Raw genomic sequence first — 18,822 nt, forward strand, 5'->3', positions numbered from 1 at the left:
TATCTTTTGTAAATGTTAAAGTTGAGATACTAAGTCAGTATTATGAGATGCTAAGTCATTGCTATGAGATGCTAAGTCATTACTATGAGATATTATGTCATGCAAAAAATGCATACCAAGTCATAATTTTGAGATGCTAAGACATTACAATCGGATGCTAAGTCATAATTATGAGATGCTAAGACATTACAATCAGATGCTAAGTCATAATTATGAGATGCTAAGTCCATCCATCCATCCATTATCTGTCATAACTATGAAATACTAAGTCATTATTATGAGATACTAAGTCATAATTTTGAGTTAGTAAGTCATAATTATGAGATCCTAAGTCATAATGAAATACTATTCTGAAAGTATGACTTATTTTGTCAAAATGATGACTTAATAATATGTATTGTTTAAGTGGTGGAAACAGGCTTCCATAATTTTGAGATACTAAATCATTGTTTTGTTATTTTAATTTCATATCTATTTTTCAAAAAAATAAATAAAAATAAATCACAGTACATTATTTTTGTTATTACAGTGATGTTGTAGTACATTGTTAGACGTTTAATTGTTATATAGTGTGGTATTTGAAGTTTTAATGTGCTTGAGAAATTCACAGTAAAAAGCTCTTAAAACATTTTATTTATGTATGTCTTTATTTTCCCCAGTAGGTGGCGCTAAAGCACCGTCAAACCCATCAGCCAGATAAACACTCACAGAAGAAGAATACATGCTGACAAATCTCTCCTCGGCTGCGGAGCTGCCTGCATCATCCGCCAGCAGAGCCAGGATCAGACTAGCTAAACCGGAGGGAGAAAATGGCGTTCACATTCGCGGCCTTTTGTTATATGCTCGCTCTGCTGCTCACGGCAGCGCTTATCTTCTTCGCTATCTGGCACGTAAGTACACAGTTAGTCAACTTTACATTGCGCAGTTTGCTTGTCAGTCCAGCGGCACCGATAGAAGGACGTGGAAGAGCCTGGAAGGCTCCGGTAACGGGCTAACTGAAGGCCAGCGTTGGCACCGCCGATCTATAAAAGGATTGGATGGAGTGTGTACATGTGGAAGATCATAGCAGCAGCTCCGTGCTCCGTATACACATCTAGTCATTCTAGAATGGTGGCGTCCTAGTGAATGAATGGAACACACCCTGCTGTTGCCTAGCCGCTAAACCTAGCACGCTGAAACACCGAAATACTGCTTTGTTTACACACCGTGTTTCCGTCCACTGTTTCAGTTGTACACTTGTTAATACGTTGCTAAAAAAACCATTGATACACTTAATGTTTGTGACCATGGCACGCGTGTCAAATGATTAACATCCAGTTAGTGGCTTGTTGGCTAGTTAGCCGACTAAGCTAACAAACGTTGTCATCTTGTCCGGGAGGGATAAACCACAGCGCTGTCATGTCACCTGTCATCCCGTCAAGAGACCAGACTTGTGTTATTATACATATAAGTTGTCAATATGCGTAATTCTTTTTGGCGTGTGATTGTCAACACAGTATCGTACACTGTAAACTTTGAACTGTGTCCAGGACTTGCTGCTTAATGTTAAGTTTTAATGGACTTCGACTATTGACTATTTGGCTTCCTCTGGTGGTACTTGAAGGATAATCAGAAAATACTGTTCTACTGTATATACCAGGGTATAATCAATCTTAATCAAATTTCACGATACCAGTGTCCAGATACCAGTATGTGAGGAAGAGGAGGATGATGATCTTATTAAGAATACACCTGCCTCTTGTGAAAAGTCTGTAGCTGACTTTGCTCAACCTATTTACACCACTGTATTTTAACGTTAGTGATAATGATGTTACTTCAAAAGCTCAATATTTTCTCAGGTGTTACTTGGTATAAAAAAGCTGTTTGGTTCATATAATGGTGATTTTTAACTGTCATGGTGAAGCAAATGACGCAGGAAAAGTTACAATCAAGAATCAGATTATTACAAAGAATCCCAATTCATTGTCCGTTACGTAAAAAAACATCAGGGCTGCAACCTTTGTCCATTGCAACGCAAACAAATCAGTGTGATAACAGTTGAAGTGTTCAATTTGTTTTTGCATAAAGGTAGATGAGCAAGTCGGTTGAGATTTTTGTAAAATGTTACGTTTATGTCACGCAGCAGTTTTTATTGAACTTGTTTACAATACTTTTAACTATTACTCTTAATATGTTACACATAATTAGATATTATACTTGGGTTTGTGTGTTCATCGTAACGACCGTCTGTTCTCATCTTGTTTCTGCAGATAATAGCGTTTGACGAGCTGAAGACTGACTACAAGAATCCTATAGATCAGTGTAACACTTTAAATCCGGTAAGTGATGCCTCAGTCAGTGTCTGACTCACCCTCTTTGCCTCTTTGACTGCATGCAGATATGCTCTGAAAGATAGATTTCATTTATTTTAGTACTTTTATCCGCCTATCTTTGTCTTTTTTCAATCATTTCTCTCTGCACTGTTTTGCTAAATAACCTGCCTGTTTTGAATTTCGTGATCTTGTCAGCTGTCAAACTCTAACGCCCTCTGTTGTTTTTGTTTTTTTCCCCCCTAATCTGCTTTATTTTTTTTATTTACACTATGTTATCGGCAAAAAGACAGTTGAAAAGGTCAAAAAGATTAAAAGAGTCAAAATTGCATTAAAGGTTTGTACCAGTTTTTTTTAGAATGCCCGCTCAGTTCAACTCAGTCTGCAGTCTTGTCATTTTGCACGGGGAAGTGTTTGCAAATGTCTTTTCAGTTAACTAATCTGAGTTTAGTCCAGACCTTCAACTCAAGATTAGACAACGTACCATCTGTGGCCCAGGATTTCTACTGCTGTGGGGTTTTTTATTCAAACATTGCTATTGTCTTATTGTTGTGAATGTTATTTTAATTGCCAAAAATAGTCATTAGTATTTTCTATAAGAGTAAGTATTTACTACAGTACTATATTTTTCTGTCTGTTGTCCTTACACTTTAGCTACTTTCTGAGGATGTAGGCTATTATGCTCATGAGAGGCATTAGAATATGAAGCATTTCAGTGACTATTGATGAAGTATAGCTGTTAACTGAAAAGACTTGCAAATGCTCAAAACATGCATGACTTTTTTTTATTACAACCTACCCTCTGTTTGCATATATTCAGTTTAGTGGTCCAGTAAATTCCCAGGAAGCTCAGAAAGTGAGGTTACTTGTCTTGAGCAACATGACACAGGCCTGTACACTGTCCAGACAGATTTTATAGGTTTGAAGAGAAATTATGTTATTGGATTGTGGGAAAGCATTTTGAATAGTGTATATTTTTAGCTGTGGGCCACCAAGTAAACAGTCATTTTGAAAAAAATAATTCAGATTTCTTTTTATTTCAAGGGGGCAGGAATGACCACCCATTGTAGTAAAAGTTGTTTGTTGAATTAAAATAATTACAAGGTACAGGTTCAATGTTTTATTTTTGTGCGCATACTTAACGTATATATTAGCATTTGTAAGCCTAAAGCTGCAGTGTGTAACTTCTGTTGCCAAAACACTGCTTGTGTAGATGAACACCTCAGACTTTCTGAAAGGACAACGCCAGGTCCATGTTCCACCTATTCTCTTACATTTGTTTTCGTATATCTTGGTACCGTGCTTCAGAGAACTAGATTTAATTCCTTAACCTAAAGTTCTTTACTAGAGTAGCTGTTATGCTTCTGCCTTCCCTCCAGCAGTTGTGATGTAAAACATGTCACATCTGTTTCCACAGACGCAAAACAAAATGCCTCTATACTGGGAAACACAGTCGCGTGCAGCTAATAGACTCAATCAGCGTGAATTTATTTGACGATGATTTGAATGCAATATACATTTGTTTTTGTTAAAAAGTTACACAGTACAGCTTTATTAATATGAATAGAAGAAGGTGTGAAAACAGTGCCTATTTTTTATATATTTTATGTAGTGGATATGCTTTACAAGGTGGCAGAAATTCGTAGTGTTGTCACAACTTTAATTTTTATTTTATGTCTGTGAGGAAGAGGAGGCTGCAGCTGATGAGCTCAGTGTTTGGCTGCGACCTTCATCACCTGTGGTTCAGCGCAGATGGCTGCAGAATCTTAACACATACATACACACATACACTCATACACTCCAGCTAAGCAATGTTCGTGAACACTGATTGGACAGTGATTCTGCAAGGAGGAGCCACTTGGCTAAAAGCAGATATTCCTGTTTTTAATCCTCGCGGTGCACTCGGCAGAAGGATTTGCTGTTTGTGGAACATTCAGCTCAGGTGGCAAATCTTTTTCAGTTGTTTTGTATTTGGCAGCACAGTGCAGGATCCCCCACACATTAAAGCCCCACGTTCCTCACCTTCCTCACTTCTCCATTTGTGGGCTGTGGGTTGCCCTCCCAACACACACGCACACCTTTTGCTCTTTCTGAATGCATGGCTTCCATGTTGTGCCTCCATCTGCCTCCCTGAACCCTTCAGACTGTCACCCTGAGGCAGACTGCTGCTGCATCAGCACTGCTGCCGCTCCCAGCATGTTTTTTTTCCTCTTGTGTCGGTTTGATTTAAATCTGTTTGTTTGCTCGCACTACAAAAGATGTTGATGCTGAGATGTACAAACTCTGTCCAGACCAATTTGTTGTTGTTGATGCATTTCACTTGTTGTCAGACTTGATGCATGATTATATTTGCAGGTTGTACAATTGAATAGGCGATACAATAACAAACCAATAATATCACTGGCACAACAACTGGCAGGGAGTGTTTTACGTCTTAATGTTAATTAATCATTGATATTTTCCCCTGCGTATTGATTATCGTATTGCATGTGGAAGGACGACTCATTAAGCTCACCTATAGAAAAGTCTTTGTCCTTTTGTTCTGGGTTTAAAATCCCTCAAATACTTCAGGTGTCACGTCTTAATTTTTTACCCGGATTGTCGAACATGAAATCAAATTAGTTTGTGATAAAGTTCACAATGTGAAAACAAACTATTGTGCTAGCTACACATGACATGACATGACATGACATGACACAGGAGGGTAATCTAGAGTTTAACCCTAACCCAGATGGCTGCCACTCGTATACACTGCTAATTTTACCATTAATTGCACTTCTGTCTTATTTGTTTTGCAGTTAATCCATCCTACATAATAGTACTTTTCTGTTTTAGCCATGGACATGTTGCTACGTTGCTTGTGTGTGCAAAATAATGCGTAGAGCGTCATTATCGACTGGTATTGGTGACCATGGTTAGCCCCGGTTTTGTTTGCGTCCATTGCTTTTCCGATTTCTCATTGGAACTTGGTGATATCGCTTCCAGTTTTGACTTCCAATATTCCAACTCTCTGAGGAACTGTCTGCAGTCTTCAGATTTCTTCCCGCTTTAAATGGATCGGTCGTCTTTTTTTAAAATGGCCTCGATTTTGAAGAGACTTTTAGCTTTAAATCTGTTCTTCTGATTAACACAGCTCATGTTGTTTCACATATGGCTCCACTTTTCTGAAGACAGCCATTCACTTTAAAAAAACAAAACATACATTGGACTGACTTTAAATTATGTATTGATTCTGACACTGTGTAATTTCTCTTTGCAGCTGGTTCTTCCAGAGTATCTCATCCATTTCTTCTTCTGCGTCATGTTCTTCTGTGCGGCCGAGTGGCTCACCCTCTGTCTCAACCTCCCACTGCTGGCTTATCACGTCTGGAGGTGAGTGTTAAGTGGTCAATCGCGGTTATATTTATTGATTTAGCTACAATCTTTCCTAATCCACTGCCTGCATTTGACTGTGATGCAGATATATGAGCAGACCTGTGATGAGCTGCCCTGGACTCTACGACCCAACGACCATCATGAACGCTGACATACTGGCGTACTGTCAAAAAGAAGGCTGGTGCAAACTGGCTTTCTATCTCCTGTCTTTCTTCTACTATCTCTATGGGTATGTATTCCATCTCCTTTCATGTTTTTCTGGATTAAATGTTCATGTTGTGGTTTTAATTTCTAGCGGACAGAGACGAGGGAGATTGCAAATCCATTCATTCATTCATTAACTTCATGTACAAACATGAAAGTAAGGATTTTACTAGAGGTTATATATTTGAGAAGATATTGTCCAATCCAATTTTTTTTTTTGTAAAATGATGACAGTCATTTCTACACATTTTCATGAATATTAGAAAGAAATTTAAAGCGGTTTACTGCTTTCATGCTAAGCTAAGCTAACTATAGCTTATACAGTATATTTACTAAGAATAATAGTGCCTTTGAATGGGACTCTTGAACTTGTTTTCATGACTTGGAATGTTTTGAGCATGTTTGGCTTTAAAATGCTAAAGTCGCGAGACCACCGTTGCTAGGCAACAGCATCACCAGCTAGTGTGCGAGTAATGTTAACGTAATGCAAGGAAAGACGTAGGAAAAAATTTATCACTTTGGAAAGTTGTCCAAAGAGAAATTAAATGACTCCAAACTCTCCATATCTAAAAGTACTGTAATATTAAATTTAAAATTTTTTTATCATAAATTATGATCTCAGAAATGTCGATCTATTGCTTTTAACAGCAGCTGTGTTGTAGGTTTATCCCAGCAGCCATTTCACCTCTTTGAGCAGGAACAATCCCATATTCGAGACTCACAGTTATTGTAAGTCAGGACAGTGTGACCGTGAACCAGCCTGCAACCAATTCTGAAGAAGCGGAATGGAACTCAGCCATCTTTCATTTAAATATTTATATCTGTGATTTAAAAAAGGGACCCATCACATCATTCAAACTAAAATAAAAAGAAAATGTAAAACCCTGTTCTTCCCATATATACTTTTGTTAAATATTCTAACAAAAATGTTTTGACTGCTTCGTTGTTTTTCGTCAGGATGATCTATGTTCTGGTGAGCTCTTAAACCGCACCATGAAGGAAAAGGACCTGCACGAGCAGCAGACGACCAGACATTTTGTGCTGGAACACTGGACCTGCTGAAAACCACAGCTCAGCAACACAAAGACGCCATTTCAAGAGGGACAAACTCTCCAACTCTCCCACACACACACACATACACTCGGAGCAAAGCATTATTTCGGAAACATTTAGCCGTTTTTTCGAGATAATCTTTCTTTTTTGTTTCAATTTTACAGAAAATACAGACAGACTTCTTCTTTTTTTTTCATTTTAACGGTGTGGTGACTTTTTGATACTTGGGATTTAAATAAAGTTTTTTTTTTTTTTCATATTTCATGTTTACAAATTATACGGAATTAATTTTCAGGCGTGCATTTATTTGAGAATCTGAGCTCTGTGCTGGATTATCTTAGGTATTCTTTCTGCTGATTAGATCCCGGGCTTAAACAGTAATTTTTTTCCTGCCATTACCATCACTAAAACAAACAAACAAACCTCTGCTCTCGCCCACAGATGCATTAAGGTCTTCATAATAGAAGTACAGTTACTGTACACTGAGGCCTGAAGTGCAGCGGGTTATTATCACTTAGAGAAACATTTTGCACAGGGACAATCACACTCTGGTTGTGACAGACTTGTCTGATCTGTAGCGTTTCCATGCGTCAGACCCATCATCACATTTAAACCATGTAATCCCTGCTGAAATAAATGGTAACATGTTTGAATAGTGTTGAATTCAGAGTAGAAAGCGACCTGTGTTTGTGTAGAATCTTCCCTGCAGATACATTTAAAAAAAAAAAAAGGTAGACTCAACAGTAGAATAATATTTTCAGCATAATCAGAAGCAACAGTACATTTGTAATCCACTGCTTTCTGCATTTTTAGTATTGAGGTGCCATACTGTTGAATTTACCTTTACTAAGTCATTGACTATTTGTGTCATTGTGTGTGTGTTTTTGTTTTTCTCCAACACCAAAAAATCCACATAGTAAGGAACTCCAGTGTGTATTTATTCTATGTTTTATTTTGTCTACACAATATCAAACACTCCCTCACTGTTGCTCATTTCAACAATTATTTTTCCCCCCTTTAGGCCATTAGACTTAATTTATTGCCATTTTTAAATGTGTATTTTATCAGGGACAGGGACAATAAACACGTGTAAGAAAACCTTTATGTATTAGATCCCATTGTGTCACATTTAGAAAATGACAACTTGAGTTTATTTGAATCTAAATAAAACTACCCTACTCTTAATTACAGACTGGAATGTTATTTTTAGATCAATATTTCTAGGAGACTGAAACACGAGGTGACATTTGTGGACTGGTTTAAATGGTCTTCAAGTCGTTATTTAAAGAAACAAAAGGATGTCATTATAAAGTTATTCTTGCAGGTAAAACTACTCACACTAGGAATGATAGGATTGAGAAATAATTAATAATATGTAATGTCTGTTGAACTTTAATCTGATGATTGTGTCTAAAAATTGATTTCCCAAGTTTTCAATACATTTCTAAAAACAAACTCTTTAACCCCTCAAAAGGTTGAGTTTTACAGGAGCAAAATGAGCGACATGAATCTGCTTATAGGTTTTTCTCTGTGAACAAAGACAATTTGTGTTCCAAAACTAAATTAAGGAGAGAAGAGAATTGTTGGAGTCATGTGGATACACAAGCTTCATAGTTTCACAATTGTCTGCACAGTTTCATTTATTGTGTGTTTAAAATTGGGAAAAAAATAAATCACAGTCACAGATTAGTTACTATTTCATTTCAAACATTAAGATATTATGTCTAGTTCTTTATATATGTTATATATATATTGATCTGTGTAGCTTACAAAAGTTGTAGCTTACAAAAGTTGTAGCACATACAGAGAGGTGTGGTTTCTCCTTTTGGCCACAAGGTGGAGTATCCACTAAAGTGAGCACTGCTCAGGAGTTAAGAAGGAAACAGTTTCCTCCCGGTTCTATAGCGATAGCAGCGCGCCAAACAATTGCATATTATATTCCTTTTTTCAGCGAAATACAATGTGGCGGAAGTGCGTGACAAAAGGCCGAAAAGTGTGACTTGAGAGGGCTGTTAGCTGAAACCCGGTGTCCGGAGTGTACAACAGAAACCCGGAGACCAGAGCCTCGGTGTCGGACACGGTAAACAACGAGCCGCTGGGGTGTTTTAAATCCACTTGGAGCCGAAATTTGCGGCTAACAGCAGAGCGGCTAACAGCAGAACGGCTAACAGCAGAGCGGCTAACAGCTAACAGCAGAGCGGCTAACACAGCTGGTGCCGCGGCACGGAGTCACATGACAACACTTATCACTGACTCAATTGGCTGCATTTGATTGATAATATTTTGTCAGCCATAGTCAACATTATGTTTTTATTGTTTAAAATAGTCACTTTATAGAAATGGATGAAAACATCCCCCAGGAAGAGAAATAGATCGCGCGTGTAATAAAAAAAATAAAAATATATATATATATATAAAAAATTAAAGGTGCATTATGTAATAAATCTAAACCAACTGGACATAAAATCCTCCTTATATGTCACAGAGACTCAGGAATAATGTTCATATAACAAACTGAACTCACCAACAACAGTACAGCCAAATTATTTGCATTAAAAAAATCTTTTGCAGACTGCAAATCATGTTTATGTTTTGAAATCATGTCTTGGCATGTGGCGCCACCTACCGCCGTCTACCAATCATTGCAGTCAGTAGAGTCTCAGATGCCGAGCAACCACGGGTTGCCAGTTACGTCAGAAAACGAAACCTAAAAGACCTTGATATTTTGAATTTGAATGTAGTAACCGTTTTTGGCCACATTCTTACATATGGCACCTTTAAATAACGACCCGTCACTTAACCAAATGGAACGGCGTAAAAATACCCTTATTTCTTGAACTTTATACTCAAGTAAAAGTATGTTTGTTAAAACTGCTCCTAAATTATAACTTATCCAAAAAGTTACTCAAGTATTTGTAACGGCGTAAATGTAGCGTGTTACTATCCACCTCTGTCCATACATTTGTTTACACAGGTCCAAATTTACTAATTATATGGTAATTATAGGTGAATAAAGTCTGTGATAAAGAATTATGTACGTAGTATAATTTTGTGTGTAAATAAAATGGGGAAAACTGTAATTTTAAAAAAGTCTGTAGCTTAGAATTCTCTCAAAAACAAAAATTCAGAGGTATGCAGTCGTGTGAGGGAGTGAGAAAGTGCATTCTTATATGGAACTGAATATAAGAATTGACTGAATTGACACTGGTTTAAAGAGAGTTGAGTACATTTTATTTGATGCTAATTATAGCGAGAAAAAGCAAATATATTAGCATATTCTGTTAAAGTGCAGCCATCAGAGAACACAATCACATCACCCGCAAAGAACCAAGAAAGACAAAGACCAAAGAGACAAGTTTGAAACGGACGAATATCTGCGATCACCGCGACACCGGGCGCTCTGTGGAGGCCTCGTCGCTCTCCTGGTACGCCGAGTATTTTTCCTGAAACTCGTGCAGGAAGTTGTATTGCTGAGGAAAAATGAGAAAAGAATGAAGATGTTACTGACAAAACGATAACATTGAAAAGGCTCACAGGTTTGGTTTTAGCCAAATTACAATAAATATAAATGGATGGAATTAGATTTGCGTAAATGAACCACCCAATCAAAATACACAAATTGCAAATAAAATATCGATTTAATCATTCTAAAATATTGTATTTTATTTGTTTGCGTTCCCTCACTTGTTTTTTTTGTTTTGTTTTTTTGCGATTCAGACCATGGTCGCTGCTGATTGGCTACCGAGTTTTGGAGTGACAGCTCAACAGACCGGAAGTAGTAACAGGCTTGGAGTCGCTGTTCCTCAAAATAAGTGTAAGTATCCAACTTTTGTCAGATTATAACGTTAGATACTTACAATTATTTTGTCCATTGAGTTGTCACACCAAAACTCAAATAAAATACAATATTTTTGAATGATTGAATTGATATACTGTATGTATTTGCAATTTGTGTATTTTGAGGTTGCTTTTGAAGTTAAGTTAAAGTGTTGTTTGAAAATATTGACGCAAATCTAATTCCATATAAATGTCCTTGTTTTTGTCTTGAATTCCCATCTGGCAATCATTTCACGAAATAATCATGATCAACTTCCAGACGGCTGAAACGGGATAATTCATATTTTTATGATTCTGAAAAGCATTTTTTACAGTAAACCGTCATGTAAAGTGTATTGATCAGCTAATATGAGCAATGATAAAATAAATCGTGTGATCCAGATATGTTAACTTAACCTTAAGAAAACTAAAAAAAACTAAAATCTGACTTTTAGCATGCATGTGAACACACACAGAGTGAGAGGATGAAGAGGAGTCTCCTCTCACCTTCACCGTTTGAATGGCTCCTCCTCCTCTGTGCTCCCTGAGGATTTCAATGGCTTTGTTTGGTGTCATCGATGAGGAGAGCTGAAGCAGCAGACAGGCGGCGACTGCACAGAGGGGAGAAACACAACGTGCTCATGTGACCACTATTATCCAAATAACAGAGGAATGTTGGATGTGAATGTGTGTGTTGCAGCAGGGAAACGTCTAAAAACTGCAAATCTTGGATGAACAGGAACCTCTTGAATTCAAACGATGACAAGACAGAAATCATTGTTTTTGGGACACTGTCCAGGATTGAGAATCTCTGGGATAAAGTGATGCACTGAGCGAATAACGAGAGAGAATAAAGTGATAACTTTCAAAATAAAAAGTAGAAATGTAGTTTTCTCACTTAATGCAGAGCGTCCCAGGCCTCCGTAACAACTGAAGGGGAAGAAAGAAAAACAAACAAATACATTCTCATTAATTAATTAAATAAAAATTAAAACAAATACACTGTTAAAATTAACTTTTATGCAAAAATGAATACACATAATCCATCTGAAGTGAAGTAATAATCTCAAGTAAAAGCTCTTTCAAGCGATTTACAACATTTCCAACATGCTTGATTTGCGCGTTCTCAATACACATTTACGTCATTAGTAATATGATCAGAAAATACAATTAATAAAACAAATTTAGAAGTATTTTTTATGTTGTTGTGTCTAAGACATCTATCTGTCTTTGATAGCAGAATGTTGCTGCCATAAAACTAAAGGTGTCACGTACAAGTGTGTCGTTGTACAGGTTTACCCACAATGCCCTGCGTTGGGTTCACTTGAAGCGAACAAGACCCACGTTTTAGGCGGACCAGAGTTCGCACTACAGCTTTAACTCTGATGCTTCGTCTTGTTCACAGCTGCACATTATTCTGCGTCTCCACTCACTGGATCACTGTCCTTCTGCTGTTTTCCAGACTGACCCGCAGCTCCTGCAGGATCTGGCAGCAGAGCTTCAGCTCCGGAGCAGAGCCGTCCGTGAAGGGCATGTGGTGGACGGTGAAGCCTCGCTGCTGGTAGGCGTCCAGCAGGGAGGGAACCCGGTACTTGGTCAGTTCCCCTCTGGTGCAAAAAACAAACACGTCTTGTACTCCCTGGGTGTGGAGCTCCTCTGTTGACAGGAAGGACATTCGTAAACAAACCGTCAACTGGGGCAACAATATGGAGACATTATCCTATATAAGAGGTGGGTCAAAATATTGATTTGGTGATATATCGCTGTTATTCCTCGTGCATTACGATAATCAATATGCCAGGGCAAATATCAATATATGAATTAAATAAATAATAAAATTTTCTTCAGTTAGACAGTAATTTATTGCTATATGACTGCAATATATTGATTATCACAGAATCGTATTGATACTATTGGCATCACGGACCATGTATCGTGTGATTCTCACCCCTAGTCCTGATACAGGAGTGACTAATGGTATACTGCCATATATAAGGATTATTATTACTATTATAATATTAACATTTTCAAATATTAATGGCTTACTATTGATTAATAGTGTTTTTTTTGTTTTGTTTTTTAATAATAATTTTTCAGTATCTTAAATGTAAATATTTTCCTGGTCTATTTGCTCCATATAACAAAACCCAAAAAATCATTATTTTGATTTTCGGGAAATACAGATCAATATTTTAATATTTTAAGGGTCAAACAACTAATAAATTAATTGATAAAATAAATGACGGATGAATGGATTGTGAGTTTGTTTGGTTTTGCATCTTTCTTTTGAATGCATGTTTTCACTTAAAAGTTATGAAAACTATATTGTTCCAGTAATCGTGTAGTCGTCTTTTTATATATAACATTGTTGAAATCTTGTTTAGGCTTCAATAGTCTGTTAAAACAGTACAGAAAGAGGCAGAAAGTCCATCAATTTAATGTTTTGTGTATTTTAGTGTACAAATTAATCAAATCGGAGGCAAAATGGTCCAAATTTTTTGTTGGTGCTGCCAACTAGTGGTTGGAGGCTTACATACAACTGGCAACAATGTTTCCATATAGACAGTTTACGGCTAAAACATGAATTCTGGTCGCATGCTCATCTTACCAACGTCTCTTTGCAGATTTCTGCGAATCTCTTTGAATTTGCAACCTGAAATCACAAGATGATGAAATAAATTTTTTCCCCCGCACAAAACAGGCTCAACAGTAAAGCAGCATAATTATAAACCATCACTTTACCTGGCAGTGCACATATTCCCAGAAACTGTGAGCACTCCACGATGGACAATGGCACCCTTTAAAGGAAAACGCATGAGCAAACATTAATTGTATAATCCCGAAACGATAATCACACACATTCTATTCTTTTGAGACACAATTTAATGTGCTACAATCTACCAGGAGACGTGGAGCGGTGTCAGCTGCTCGTCTCCGATCTCCTCGTCTTCTGATGACGAGTCAACACGCGGCCTCATGGTTTTTCAGCCCAAAACACTGATTGGAGAGAATACAGAATTCTATCATTATATGGTGTAGTTGACTAGAATAGTCGTCACATTTTTCAGCTCTAATAAAAACCACCTTTGCAAATCTTACGCTATTGGAGTGTTGTGATATATTGTAACTTTGCTGCTGCTTCCTCTCCAGTGAAGCTTCCACTCCTGGCAAAATCTGAACAAACCTGAATTAAGGCAGTTTATCCTGTTCAAATCTGCATAATCCTTGTATTCAAAGTAGCTCCATTCGAACCCCCTTACCATAAAGATCTTATCAAGCGAGTGTTTACGGAGACAGTTAAACACTTCCCTGCAGCTTTTTTTTTCACAGCAGTCTGCAAAGAATCCCTGCTTTCACTCCATGAATCAGTTGTTGCCATGTAAGACACGAGGCACGTAATATCAGCAAATTTTACTTGGCTAAAATACTTTAAAATAGTTTGCAAATCCGTAGCCACGTTCAGACGATAATGTTCCTAAAACGGGTAAACATGGGGACAAAAATTAGACGAAAATGGCCCAAATTTAAGAAGGTTGTGAGCGAAAAAAAACAACTCTATTTGTTTTATTATTTTGTTACGACTCATTCATTGTTGATTACAGACGATATCATATATAGCTCAGTGTGCTCCAGTATTTTATATACTGTTAATATGAATATATATAAATATAAATATATATACACACACAAAATCCCCACTCATATAGAAAAGAATTCTGTTACTATATACTGTATAGTAACAGTAAAAAATTAGTATAGTATAGTGAAAATTAAGTGTGAACCCATTTATACCCATTTAATTTAATTAATGTTCACCACAGCAGCGAGGACGCCTTCTACTGCACGCTTTCAGCGAATACATGTTAACTTTTCCATGTTTACATGTGTTTACATACTCATACACTGTCAATTTTGCGCAACGTTAAAACACAAATTACGATACTATCGCTAATGATATATAAATATCACCCACCTCTAGTGTAAATGCATCTAATTTATACATGTTAGTAAAATGTTGAGCTTGGTTACTCAGTTTCCAGTACAGATGCTCTGAATCTGGCAGTATTGAATACAATTCTGATCGATATTGTACAATGCGAGAAAATAAATTGTGATCTTTTTTTCCTGCTTTGAAATGAGTGTAAATGAGCATGAGTTCATAGTTTAAAAGCTCTACATTGACTGTATCAGACTGATATCGGTATCTGCAGATACTCCAGTTTGTGATATCGGTCAAGAAAACCTAGTGTCTTCCCTACTGATGATTATTGAACAGCTCTGTCTGTATGAGTGGATTTTTAGTGCTTTAGATTGTATTTATATGTGGTTGCATTTCATGAATATTGTAGTACATGAATATTTATCGGAATTCTTGTCTTCTCTCGTTGTCTCTGTTGCATATACAGCATGTATTACAATATATATTTAAACAAAATTAAAGATAAAACACATTTCAGCAGTGACAGTAGTTTACTTGAAATAACTAAAACTAATCACAATGATTGTGACACACACACACGAACAGTAGCTGTGGCGATTAGCTTCGCAGCTAGTGTGTCTGAACGAAGACAACAACAGAGAAAAATGCACTTTTATATTCATCTAACACCCGATAACTCCTTTAATTTTAATATAGCTATAAATACGCGACTGGGAAAAACAGAATAATCGAGTTCTTGATGATTTCTCACCCGTCTGCAGCCTATGCTTCTGTTCTGAGCATGTTTTGACAGCTCCGCAAGCTACGATTTAAATTCCGGCCAACAGCCAATCACATTTAAGTATTGAGCGGTAACCACGCCCCATTACAAACAACGACAGGCACGGGAGCGCTTGTTCTTCACTCCGGAGTAATTCGCACGGGCGGAGCGAATGGTTCTTTTCTTTGCTTTTTTATTCATGCATTTCTTTTCTTATTTTCCTTTTTTCTTTTTTTTCAACAAAGGAACATCATGATTCAACACATTTGCAAATGAAGATTATATTTTAATAATATATTAATAGTATATTTTAATCACATACATACGAACCATGAATTACAATTTAATTTAAATTACAATTTAATTTAAATTACAATTTAATTTACAACATAAAAACAGTAACAAAGGGGAAAATATTATAATCAAATAATAATAATAATAACAACGATGATGATAGATAAGACCAGATAAAGTCAATCATTCCAAACATGTGGTGCAGTACACCTGGTCTGGTTTTGTGTTGTTATAATGTTTGATCATGACTGTGGTGCAGGTGGTCAAGGTTGAACTATTTATAGTGTACGTACAGTTATATACAGCTGAGCACAGCTCCCTGACTCTGAGGCAAATTATTTTAAAGGGACCATATACTTTATTAATAATAATAAAAAATAATAATAATAATAATAATAAAAAAAACAAGCCACCAGTGACAATATTTAGCTGATAATTTAATTCTGAAAATGGAAGGAAAACATGCCTGTGTACAGCTCATGATTACTTGGTTCCCAACTCAAGGTCCCGAGTTCCCCAGTGAATCACAGAGCTGCTCAGTGAGTGTCGTGCAGGACATCTGCTGTGTGCAGAGAGCAGAGAACAGAGAGCAGAGCAGCACAACAGCAGAGGAGCAGGGGATTGTTAAGGATTTCAAGGTTCACTGCATCTTTTAAAAATGTCTAATGAAGCATCACTGAAGAGCCCGTGACTGAGGTGAGTTTACTGAGGCTTACTTTTACACATTTTGCTGCAGCCGTCAATGTTTGGATATCACTGACATTGTATTTTGGTATACGTCAAAGAAATGTGATTTTCTGCGCGTTTCGTGTTCACTGGAGTGTTTTTAAACGTGACCTGAACACAGGAGCTACAGCCTAAAACCTCAGCGTGTTTCTTTTCTTAACTTGGATTATGTTACAGTTTATAATGTGAAAGGTTTGGAGCATATTGCGTTTTTTTTTTCCCAGTTGATTTTTGCTGATCTGTGCCTTCTGTCAGCAGCGCACTCGTATAGGGAGGAATCTTGGCTCCTGCAGTCATTTCCCCTGCAGAGCTGAGCTCTTTGGCTGCCTCGCCACTTCCTTAGCAGAGGGGCTGCTGGCAGGGGCAACATCTGAGCAGGTACCACAAACAAACCGTGACATAAACGTGTGACATTGACGTTGTGCTTGAATTTCAGTGTACGCACACTTTCAAGCAAATGTTTAGTATTTTCTTGTAGTTTCTTACGAGCTTTTGTGTGTTTTGTGTGTCAAGTTGCAGTAAAAACAGGTGGATTTCCCTGCTTTATTCCTATTAAGCATGTGGAACTTTATCTCAACAACACGTTTTTCCTTTTTTTAAAGACGTTCGTCCTTTAAAGTGCTTTAATCGAGTTAATTGGCTGTTGTGTTTGCAAACAGGTTTGTTTGTGTGTTTCTCTCTGCACAGGTCATGAAGCCCCAGGAGGCAGAGCTTGTCACTGAAATCTCCAAGGTAAAAATGTGCTTAAAGAGACAGTTCACTGTAAAGGGATAATATAATGCGAGAATAAACACTAGCAGAAGAAGTTTAAAGAAATTCCCCTCTGATGTCAAAGACTGGACTCATCCAGGCCTAAAATACACTTGTAACATTCTCCTGAAACTCTAGAGCAGGGGTTCCCAAACACTGGGTCGTGACCCACAGAAGGATCGTGGGACACATTTTTGGGTCCCAAAACAAAACAAATGTGCAGAATGTTCCCAAACTTTTAGTTCAGATTCATGTGTATATTATTTAAGTTTAAATTTACTTAGCAACTTAACTTAAAGCTCTTGTAAATTTTGTTGTTACACGTTTGGGAAACACTGCTCTAGAACAGGGGTTTCCAAACCCCTCAGAAGGCTAAAGTTGAACCTTAAAAATGGACCACGAGCCAAAGGTAAACACCTATTTTATTGTATTGTACTGAACAAAAGATGCAAGCAAATACTGGAATCCCAGCTTTCTTTTCTTAAATCTTATTTTAGCTAAATAACAACAACTTTATTGTATGTTTCTGTCTCAGAATGTTCTTTTTGTGAGCTGCCACTATTACAGTCCATCATATCAGCTTTTAAAGTGCAGGGGCTGTTTATAGGTCACAGCTTCATGCGTTACAAAATGCGTTTTCCTCTTTGTCTTTTTACGTGTTTTTTATCGTAATTTTTGGAGTGGCGTTAATTGTGCAGAACTCACAAAATCAACAAATTTCACAAACAAGTTTAGGTATGTTTATGATCAGCTATAGGTTTGCTCTAAAAAAAAGGATAAAAGTATATTGGACACTCTTATACAGTATATATAGTACATAATATACAATATATATGTATATAAGAATGTCCACCTTTGTGCAATATTCACGCTGTCTAATCAGCATCTTGACATGTCACACCTGTGAGGTGGGATGGATTATCTCGGCTCCCTAACTCAGATTTAGACAGATTTGTGAACAATATTTGAGAGAAATGGAGATTTTTGTGTACATAGAAAATGTTTTAGATCTTTGAGTTCAGCTCATGAAAAATGGGAGCAAAAACAAAAGTGTTGCTTTTAGATTTTTGTTCAGTGTATATGTTTTAATGTAAAATGCAGCCTAAATGCTCAGTTTGTTTAGTATATGTAAATATATACTGTATATTTTTATAATTTCTCTCTGCTCTCAGTTACAATGCATGGTGTCAGAGCTGAAGACGGGTTTCTCCAGTGCTCTGCTGGAGCTCAGTCAGATCCAACATGGAGACACGTTCCTGAGGGAGGAGCTGGAGCAGAACAGGAGGAGCTGCCAGAAGAAAGCTCTGCGCCTCGAGGCTCTGGTGGAGTCGTTGAGGGTGAGGAATTCTTACTTGTGATTAAACAAGACGACCAAAATGGCCGTGGACAAACTAATAAATAGACATAAGACATACCAATCACAAAAAAACAACAACAACAACAAAACAAACATTAAACTTAGGGGTAAACCCACATTAAAACTCAAACTTTTATAGAACACAATGAAACACAAGCAAAACTATACAAAATTTTACTTATAGAAGTGTTATCACACAAAAAAGAGACACCAATCTTAAAGGTGCCATATGTAAGAA

General features: G+C 37.1%; 3 protein-coding genes across 5 annotated transcripts in view; 2 read left to right on the forward strand and 1 right to left on the reverse strand.

Annotated features, from left to right (window-relative positions):
- The first annotated feature begins 741 nt into the window (after positions 1 to 741).
- On the forward strand, positions 742 to 8,106 carry cnih1 (cornichon family member 1). The gene is made up of 5 exons (XM_083903054.1): positions 742 to 890; positions 2,250 to 2,318; positions 5,569 to 5,681; positions 5,770 to 5,913; positions 6,846 to 8,106. Exons 1-5 carry the CDS (start codon positions 810 to 812, stop codon positions 6,871 to 6,873), a joined length of 435 nt encoding a protein of 144 aa, XP_083759180.1. The 5' UTR covers positions 742 to 809; the 3' UTR covers positions 6,874 to 8,106.
- Positions 8,107 to 10,321: 2,215 nt separating this feature from the next.
- cdkn3 (cyclin dependent kinase inhibitor 3) lies at positions 10,322 to 13,735 on the reverse strand (the record flags this gene model as incomplete). The annotated part of the gene is made up of 7 exons (XM_083902386.1): positions 10,322 to 10,411; positions 11,265 to 11,368; positions 11,656 to 11,687; positions 12,191 to 12,413; positions 13,366 to 13,410; positions 13,500 to 13,555; positions 13,659 to 13,735. The coding sequence occupies 7 exons, from the start codon at positions 13,733 to 13,735 to the stop codon at positions 10,322 to 10,324; spliced, it is 627 nt and encodes a 208-aa protein (XP_083758512.1).
- Positions 13,736 to 16,366: 2,631 nt separating this feature from the next.
- The window catches only part of LOC310938246 (uncharacterized protein), a 46,727-nt gene continuing 44,271 nt past the window's right edge, over positions 16,367 to 18,822 (forward strand). For all 3 annotated transcript variants that reach the window (XM_083902733.1, XM_083902734.1, XM_083902735.1), the window contains exons 1-4: positions 16,367 to 16,447; positions 16,736 to 16,855; positions 17,165 to 17,209; positions 18,400 to 18,564. In XM_083902733.1, the coding sequence (XP_083758859.1) occupies positions 17,168 to 17,209; positions 18,400 to 18,564 (207 nt within the window). In that variant the 5' untranslated portion in view covers positions 16,367 to 16,447; positions 16,736 to 16,855; positions 17,165 to 17,167. The remainder of the gene's footprint in view (positions 16,448 to 16,735; positions 16,856 to 17,164; positions 17,210 to 18,399; positions 18,565 to 18,822) is intronic.

The sequence above is a fragment of the Microchirus variegatus genome (assembly GCF_963457635.1).
Source record: "Microchirus variegatus genome assembly, chromosome: 16".
NCBI classification, from domain to species: Eukaryota; Metazoa; Chordata; class Actinopteri; order Pleuronectiformes; family Soleidae; genus Microchirus; species Microchirus variegatus.